The 9,555-nt window shown below is 50.4% G+C and overlaps 1 protein-coding gene across 1 annotated transcript; it reads left to right on the top strand.

Moving 5' to 3' along the window:
* Positions 1-2,159: 2,159 nt before the first annotated feature.
* Positions 2,160-8,473, top strand: KRT4 (keratin 4; the record flags this gene model as incomplete). The annotated part of the gene is given in 12 exon segments (XM_079715590.1): positions 2,160-2,178; positions 2,181-2,235; positions 2,237-2,268; positions 2,271-2,836; positions 4,476-4,690; positions 5,658-5,718; positions 6,040-6,135; positions 6,685-6,849; positions 7,116-7,241; positions 7,675-7,895; positions 8,149-8,183; positions 8,292-8,473. Coding segments are annotated over 12 exon segments (1,773 nt in total).
* Positions 8,474-9,555: the final 1,082 nt, after the last annotated feature.

Here is a 9,555-nt window from a genome sequence, read left to right as displayed (position 1 = left end):
GGTTTGGGTGCCCCACAGGCACAAAATAAGATTGATTGTGTATTATAGATTATTTCCCTTAAAGTCCCTTCCACCCCCGCTGGCTTTCTGTTTTAGGCACTGGACACAACTTAAGGACACAGCATTTTCTCCTAGTATTAGGGTGTCACAGCTACAGACTACAAGACACAATGGACACATCACGAGACGCCTTGAGGCTGCACCCTGCAGATGCAAACCCTCCTCCTAGCCCATGAAAGTGCTCATCAACCCCCAGCGAGGGCAGAGCCTTTGGGAGAAGACTGATGTGGGTTCGGGTCCTGGCTCCACCACATGCTACTGTGTGACCCTGGGGGGCTACTTCACCTCCCCAGGGCTTCCAAGTCATCATTTGTAAGCATGGTTGTGATACTGACTGCAGAGAACTTTTAGGAAGATTACATGATCACATGTATATAGAGCATTCAGTACAGTGCCTGGCACGAAGTTGGCATTCAATAAATACTCATTGAAAGGATGAGAGGATGTTCAACCTTGTCCCTTGTAAGAGATAGTCCTGGCTCTGGAATGCTCACTTACTACAGGTGGATGGGCCATCCCTTGGGCTCTCTCCCATGGACCTTTGATGGGGCCCAGGGGGTCTCCTGTCCTCCCTGCCACAGCACTTCCACCCACTCTCCATTTACTTAGAGGCCACCTAGGCAGGGGCAGGGAGAGCCCAGCAAAGGCTGAAGTAGATGGGGACAGAGGGTGGGGTGCAGCTCAGAGTTAGAGGGAAGAAGAGGGCAGGGAGAGGCAATGAGGGTAGAGGTGGGGAGAGAGGAGCTGGCCAGAGGAGAGAGCTCCCAGCCAGTCCAGCCTCCCCTGCAGCCCGGTCCCCATGACCTGCATCCACTGACCACCCTCTTCTCACCCCATGGGCCCGCCCTGCTCTCTCTCTTTGCACGGGATGGGTTGATCATTTTTGGGGTGGCCAGCTTTCATTCAGTCAGGGTCAGCTCAGGCCTGTGGGAATTATGTAGGCCCTCATCACTGCTGTTCCCTAGATTCAGAATAGCAGTCTCATTAGGGATTGAGAAGAGGGCTGAGGTTTCATCTAATTTCTCCTCAGAAGTAGCAATGGCAAAGCCCAGGCAGGATAAGAATGAATGCCTACTGACCTACTACGTACCAGGCACTACAGATACATCATCTCATGATCTATGAGGCAGGCGTCCCATAGGATAGATGAGAGGATGGGTTGAATGGGTTATGAGAGGTTAGGTGACCTGCCCAAGACTGCACAGCCAGTTAGTAGCAACAGGTGGGATTTGAACACAGATCTGTTGCACTCAGTGGGGAAGAATTTAAGTTCGAGCTTAAAACTAGGGCTTTGTATTTGAAAACATTGCTCTGGGCAGAGGCTCATAGGTTTCACCATTCTGCCAAAGGGGTCCCCAGCACCTTGGAACAAAAAGTTCCAAGCTCCTGCCCTGAATGCCGGGACCATTATGGGAAAACAGAACATGGCCTGTTCCGGTGGAGCCAAGCAAACAACTGGGCAGCAAACTGAGTAGCATGGTGCACACAATGAGGACCCAGCCTGGAGAACGCTGACCTAGAATCCTGCCAAGCCAGACTGGAAGCCCTGAGAAGGAATGCTAGTCTTGAGGGCCCAAGGCAGAGTCAACTTTCTTCTGTCCCTAGCTCCATGCCTGGCACATAGTAGGTTCTCAATAACTGTGTGTCAAGTCGAGGTGAGTCTTGATCTAGGTTTGGAAGGCTAGAAGGCTGGAATATGGATTTCCCCTTTTGTATGACTACATGGGGCCAAGTGCACATGGAAGAAGAGTAATGATAGTGACAAATAACCGTGCAGCCTCTGACGGTTTACAAAGCACCCTTTCTTCTTAATCTCAGGATCTTGACAGAAGGTGAAGGCAAATATTTGTAGTATTTCCAATTTATGGGTGAAGCAACTGAGCCCCAGAGAATGACTCGCTGCAGGTTTGCAGAGCGTGCATTTGAAGTCAGGCCCGCAGGTTCCAAATTCTGTGGGGTGAGAGACAGAGCGATGGGTTGTCTTGTCTGGAGCAGGGAGGCCCCTGGAGGCTGGTGAGGTGGGAGTACAGTGGGGCCTGTGACCCAGGAGGCCCTGCATCCCTGGTTCAGCTTCTCCTGGTAGAGAGCATGGCCTCCGAATGACTTCTGTAGGTGTGTTTGTGACATGTTCAGCAGGTGTAAGAAGGATGGGCCAGTGCCAAAGGCCAAGCCCAGCTTTTTCCCTTTATGCCCCTGCAACCAAGCCCTGCTCTCCTGCACATATAAGAGACCCAGGCTACGGCTGTGGCAGTCAGCGGCCTGGCCCTTCTCGCTTCTCCCTGACAACTCTGAGCGTGTTCCTCTCTCTCCAGCCATGCTCATCAGACAGCAGTGTGTCCGAGGCGGGCCCCAGGGCTTTAGCTGTGGCTCAGCCATCGTAGGTGGAGGCAAGAAGGCTGCTTTCAACTCGATCTCCATGTCTGGGGGCACAGGCTGCTACTCCTCTGGGAGCTTCAGTAGCAGAAGTCTCTGCAACCTCGGGGGAAACAAGAGCATCTCTATCGGCACGGCTGGGCGCTGGCAAGGCGCTGGGTTTGGGGCTGCTGGAGGTTTGGGGGCTGGCTGCTTTGGCCTTGGATTCGGGGGCTCCTTTGGTGGACAGGGTGGTGCTGGCTTCCCTGTGTGCCCTGCTGGAGGGATTCAGGAGGTCACCGTCAATCAGAGCCTGCTGACGCCCCTCCACATTGAGATTGACCCTGAGATCCAGAAGGTCCGGACCGAGGAGCGGGAGCAGATCAAGACCCTCAACGACAGGTTCGCCTCCTTCATTGACAAGGTGAGCCGGCCCCTTGGTCAGATAAGGTGGTAGAAGCCAGGGTTTCTGAGTCCTGGCATCTCAGTTCTGAGCCTGCTGCAGACTTGGGAAAACTGCCAACATCTCTGGGCCGCTGTTTCCCACCCGGTTAAGAAGAGTCATTCCTCTTTCTCTTTTGTCCTATGGCTGCTGGGAAAACAGGCTGCTCAAAGCAGTTCAATACTTGGATTTCCTGACATGCTATGTGTTACTGGGCAAATCATTCAACTTGTCTGGGTCCAGTCACCCCAGCTATAAAGTGGGTTCCTTGTTTCCCTGCTTCTTCTCAGATTTTGGTTTCATAAATAATATGGCTAATAATTTAATAGTTAATTAATTATAGTTAATATAATAGCTTAACGACTGGCACTTCTGTTGTCAGAGCAGAAGAAAACCAGGCTGGTTTCCCAAACGAGAAAGGGACTGACTCCAGATTAGAGCTCCTGGTAGGACCTTGGAAGGTCATTGTGTTCATCCTCCTGACTCTGGGCAAAATTGCTCATTTCTGGGTCTGTTTGAAGAGGATAGGGGATGGCTCTCTGATTTTCTTTTTTGTAGTCCACTTCCCTTCTCCATGCAAGGTCTGGACGTTCAAGTCTTTTCTGCTGTATGCTGTACTTCTGTATGATGGATGATAGCAAAGAGATTAGTTCCAGAGAGTCATTAATCCAAAGATGAATGACTGAATAGGTGGCTGCAGCACATTTGGCCCAGGGTGCCCTGGTTCTCTGTGCATCGAAGTCTTAGTTCTCTTAGATGAATGGGGCAGGAATGAACAATCTTGGAGTAGATCGAGTGGGAATATTTGCTCTTCTTGCTAGTTTGAATTAATCCATAGCAGCTTAAAAGGGCTTTATTGTGACTCTAGGACCTATAGATGTGAAAGTAAGAGCAAGGGTTGGGTGCTTCCTTGTCTAATCTCCCATCATCAGTTTAAGTTCAAACTGTGATCAGTCACCCTTACCTACTTTTCTTTCAATTCTGAAGCACTTAAAGTGGAAATATCATGCCAAACCTTGGTTTATCTGGCTAGATCTCTTCCTAGAGGGACAGTTCAGGGAAGTCCCCTTGCAGCAGTGAATCTATGAGACTCAGAATATGTCTAGAGCTTGATCTTAAATATTTATACTCAGTTGTGCACAGGTTCACAGGGAAACACCAGGTCCATTTATAAGAAAGCTTGTTTAAAACATCTTCAGTGAATTTATCATTCCTTTGCCTTGGGTCAGGATCACTTTGAATGCAATAGCCCTTAGGCTGTGGTTGTATCTCCTAAATTTGTTTTATTTTATTATTTCATAGAAGTTCAGTATTCTCAGCAACTCATCCCTTCTCAGTAACTCTGGATCCCTGTGGTCGGGAAGTTGTTCTTACTGCACAGTCAGGCCCCGATGCTTGGGCTCTGCTCTGTTCTTCCCAACACACGTGGCCCACTTGCTGCTATGGAGCGGGGCCGCCATGTTGACCCCAGCAGATAGTGCCTGGAGTTGCAATGTGGTGGCCCTACTCGGATGGCTCTTGGGCTCCCTGGTTAGCTTGGATTGACTGGGATGGTGTTGGTCAGCCCTCCTGCCAGAGATTCAGGCCCTCATCAGTCGGTTGGTGCCCGTGTTAAATACAGGTGCGGTTCTTAGAGCAGCAGAACAAGGTTCTAGAGACCAAGTGGAGCCTCCTTCAGCAGCAGACGACAACCACATCCAGCAAAAAACTTGATCCCCTCTTTGAGGCCTACCTCAGTGCCCTGAGGAAGCAGGTGGATACCTTGACCAACAACAAAGGACACCTGCAGTCTGAGCTGAAGATCATGCAGGACAGCGTGGAGGACTTCAAGGCCAAGTATGTGGGGAGGGGAAGCGACAATCTGCCCAGCCATGCCCCAGGCCCCCCGGGCTCCTCTTCATCCTTTAGAATCTCAGGCTCTGAAGAGACTCCAAAGGGTCAGGGAGGACCTCCAGTCTGTTCCCATGCTTCTACATGGTCACTTTTTTAATGGGGTGAGGTCTAGTAACCCTAAGTTGCCCCAAACAGAAAATGAGTGAGGTATCCAGAGAGTTGGGCTTGCCATATACAAATAAGATAAAAAATCAAACAGATGGAAAGCAATACAGCAGGGTTAGAAGAATACAGGCTGTAGAGATAGGTGGACCTGCTTGGCATACTGATTCCTTCACTTACTAGCTGTGTGATCTTGGGTGACTTGCTTAACCTCTCTGAACCTTAGTTTTCATCATCTTTAAAATGGGGATAATAGTTCTACTTTATAGGTTGTGAGAATTAAATGAAATTAAATGAGATAGAGAAAGCTAGTAGCATAGTGCCAGACATAAAATGAACATTGAATGCAGAGTAACTCTTATTATGCTCACTATGGGATGGAGCTGAGAAAAATACCAGCTCCCTCTCTCAATTCACTCTCAAACCAAAGAAAAAGAACTGGAGTATTGGCAATCCTCCTGAGAATTTAATCCACCCAATGGCCAAAGGACAGCCCTTCTATGGAAATAAAATCGACCAGATCATTGCTGGTTCTCCTCCTCACATCTTATGTCTTGCAAACAGTCTTTTTAAAATTTGGTTTTCATTTCTCTGAGTAAACTAGTGTCTAGACTGGTACCTCATACACTGTAATTACTCAATAAATGTAGGTGGAATGAATATCTGTATGAACGTGGGAAAATGTAGCCAATTAGATGGATTTTTCCAGATAGTTAGATGTTTGAAAACCAGCAGGAGAGAGTGAGAAACACTAGCTCACTGTGGGGCTTTTGTCTTTTTTTTTTTTTTTGCACCTTCCCATCCCCAGGTATGAAGATGAGATCAACAAACGTACAGCTGCTGAAAATGACTTTGTGGTCTTAAAGAAGGTAAGCGTTGAAGGAGGATAGGGATGTGCTCCCACTTCCCTCGGGAGTGGCCTTTGGCTTGAATCATGGGTTCGGTCCATTTCTCTCATCTCCACCCCACTTGGTACTATCCCGATCTCACTGAACTAGGAATTAAGGCTGTGAAAAAAGCCCATTTGGATAATTAACTTCCATGTCTGCAGGTGGCTTTAGGGGCAGAATAGGCCAAATGATTAGTCCCCCGCCACCTCACCTGGTGCTACCTTGTGTGTCACATAACACGCCCTGCCCCCTTATTGGAATGCCTGTACCTTGTCTCTTATCCTCCCCCTTCCTCTGCAGGATGTGGACGCCACCTACATGAACAAGGCGGAGTTGGAGGCCAAAGTGGAGGCCCGTAATGATGAGATCAACTTCCTGAGGGTCCTCTATGCTGCGGTGAGGACTCCATTCCGCCCCCCCCCATTCAGGGAAGGGACTCCTCCATCTGTGAGGCTGCTGGTCGGAATTGACAGTTTGTTGAAAGGACTTCAGTTCCCTTACTTCAGGGCCGTGGGCTCTCAGCAAGGTCATGGATAGAAAGGGTTGAAATGAGAGATTCAACTGAGAGGTCTCAAAACCAGAGGTTGTCTTAGAAGATTAGGTCTAAAGATTGCACGGGATAGAATTTATTGCCATCTAGCATTTCTCTAGTGAAATAGATCCATTCCCTTCCCTTCCATGCAACATGCTCAGGGCCCCCTGACCTGGAGGAGCTTAGGGCGCAGTAAAGACTACAAGCATTGCTGTTCTGGCTTGAGATATCACCAACCACTTGATTTCTACATAGAAACTTACCCCCCCTCCTTCTCTGGACACTTTGGGAATGCCAAGTTGGCTTCCATCTGAGCCTGTGGCATGGCCATTTCCATGGTGATGGCAGGTCTCTGGTGTCAGAGATTAGGGAAGACTCTCCAGGAGGCCTGATGTGAGACATTTTCCCTGCAGGAGCTGTCCCAGATGCAGACCCACGTCAGTGACACGTCTGTGGTCCTGTCCATGGACAATAACCGCAACCTGGACCTGGACAGCATCATCACTGAGGTCCGTGCCCAGTACGAGGACATTGCTCAGAGGAGCAAGGCCGAGGCCGAGGCCTTGTACCAGACCAAGGTGGGTGTCGGGGGTCTCTCAGGAGCCGAGAGTGGCTTCTGGGGCTCTGCTTTTGATGTCTGTGAGCAGACGATCATCAGCTCGAGCCCAAGAGAAGTCAGGGGTAAACTGATTCTTCTGGGTGGCACTGATCCTGGTCTGCCTAGAGATAGCATGACATTTTGTATTATCCCTTCCACCTGTGGCTATTCTTGCTGAGTCCACTTGAGAATAGACTCTACCCAAACACCCCTGACCCCTGCTTCCCTGTATCTCCTGGGTCTTAGGTCCAGCAGCTCCAGGCCTCAGTTGAACAACATGGTGACAGCCTGAAGAGCACCAAGAATGAGATTTCAGAGCTTAACAGGATGATCCAGAGGCTGCAGGCTGAGATCGAGAATGTCAAGAAGCTAGTATGTGTCACCTCTACCTGGCCTCGGTACAGGGCCAGGGGCCTGAGGCAGATGTCACCATAGTAGACAAGCAGATAAGGCATCAGACCAGAAGACCTTGAGCTAGTCTGTGGGGGATTTGTAGCTCTTTGCATAAGTCATACCCAGATCTTTTCAGCAATATCCTAGTTAACATGACACGATAACCTCAGCAAATAAGTTTTCTTGGCTTTTTTTCATTGGTTTTGCTCATTTTATCTAATCAGTCTGGTGGGGGCATTGGTGGACCCTAGCTGGAGTGAATAAAATGCATAAGAGTCAGGGAAGGTGGGGAGAAGGACAGACAGAATCCTGACATCCTAACCCAAGCAAAGCTGCTACAGGAGATGGGACAGATTTAGAGGTCTTGACAGCAGGCCCCTGGTGATTGCCTGTCCCGTGCCTTTGTCTGCAGTGCCAGACTCTGCAGGCATCTGTGGCTGATGCAGAGCAGCGTGGGGAGGCGGCCCTGAAAGATGCCTACAGCAAGCGCACAGAGCTGGAGGTCGCCCTGCAGAAGGCCAAGGAGGAGCTGGCCCGGATGCTGCAAGAGTACCAAGAGCTCATGAGTGTGAAGCTGGCCTTAGACCTTGAGATCGCCACCTACCGCAAGCTGCTGGAGGGCGAGGAGTGCCGGTGAGGGGGGCTAAGGCAGGGTGGGAACAGGAGGAAGGGAGAGGGTCCAGAGCCATGGCCAGTCTGGGACACCTCTGCTGGACCACTTGCTTCTGTGCTGGTGTGTTATGAATCAGGATGGTGTTATATAACAGGTTCACATTCAGGCCTCAAATCTGGCTGCTGAAGGATGGGAGGGTGCTTGACACCTGCTTGTTGAACGAAGTGTGGCTCCAGGTTTGCTGAGGTTCACTGCTCTTTTTGTCACCCACAGAATGTCTGGAGAATGCCAGAGTGCCGTGAGCATCTGTAAGTACCGTCTGCCCCCGCTGTGGCCACTTGTTCACCCCGGTTTGGGGTGAGATTCCTGGTTTCCAGCACTGTTGGAACGACCTTGTTCTTGTCTTTCTCCCGCAGCTGTAGTTGGGGGTGCTGCCAGCGCAGGAGGCATTGGTGGAGGGTTAGGAAGCTGCTCCGGATTTGGTCTGGGTTCTGGCTCCGGAAGCGGTTTTGGGTTTGGTGGTGGTGTTGGTGTTGGCGGCAGTTCCAGCAGCAAGATCATCTCTACCACCACCCTGGCCAAGAGATCCCACCGATAGAGGAGGTGAGGTCCCTGCAGCCGTCTGAGGCCAGCCTGGCCCATTCCTGGTGTCTCTGCTTCCTTCACCCCCACCTCCACCCTCCCTTCCTGGGGCTCATCTTACCAATGTCGTCTCAGTGCCAGGGCATGGACTCTGCCCTCTTGGAGTTGGGTAGCTTCTTCCTAATTTGGGCTTGCTGACCCAGCTGGAATGGGAGAGGTGTCAGCTGACTCTTCACCTCCCATGGACAGAGGTGAATCCAGCCAGGCGCTTCATCTTCAGAATTATTAGGGTCACATATGTCCCCTCCCAACCCAATGCCGCCTCCTACCAGATCCCGGATCTCCCTCTACATCAGGACCAAACTCCTTCTCCATCACTTGGCAGCAACTGACCCTTCAAGGTCAGGACAAGAGCCACTCAGTACCCTGTCCACCTCTTCTCCTTCTCTCTGTCCATCTTTGGGTGAATCTTCAATAAAAAGCTTTTGTCATTCACTATGAGCAATCGTGTTTGTTCCTTGGAGAGAAGACTCCAGAATTCAGGTGAAAGTGAAGGAGGGTGGGGCCTGAGGGAACTGTCTGTCCAAATCAAGGTTATCAGCTAATTTCTCAGATCTCTACTTCTAAGTTGCTCAGATTATTGGGAGAGAAGGGTCATGTGTGGAGCCTGAAGGCTGCCTACAGAACAGGAGCACAGTCTCAAAGCAACCAACAGTTGTCCAAAGATCGCGCATTGCAGGCAGTCAGGGTGGGGCCGTCTCAGTGCTGAGACCCAGGAGTATCTGGCGGGAAGGGGTGCAAGTCTGGAGGTGTGGGGTATAGGGCAGGTATGGGGACAGGCAGTCAGAGGTCTCCACTGAATATAGAACAAGAGGTTAGGGATCTTATGGAGAGTTTATGCTCAGCGTCTAGCAAGGCCCTGTCTTCACGAAACTCCATGCATGGGCTTTCCCACCAGGCCGGCAAGGCTTTTGGGAACTTGTTCGCAGAATCAACAGGGTCACGACTGTTGGATGGAGAAGTGAAAACATGTCGCCCTCACAGAGCTCTCGTGCTGAGGTCACTTGCCCTTGTCCTCAGGTGATTCTGTCAGAAGTT

Source organism: Hyperoodon ampullatus (assembly GCF_949752795.1).
Source record: "Hyperoodon ampullatus genome assembly, chromosome: 11".
In the NCBI taxonomy this organism is placed as follows: domain Eukaryota; kingdom Metazoa; phylum Chordata; class Mammalia; order Artiodactyla; family Ziphiidae; genus Hyperoodon; species Hyperoodon ampullatus.
The sequence above is the reverse complement of the archived record's forward strand: the minus strand, read 5'-3'. Positions and strand labels throughout refer to the sequence as shown.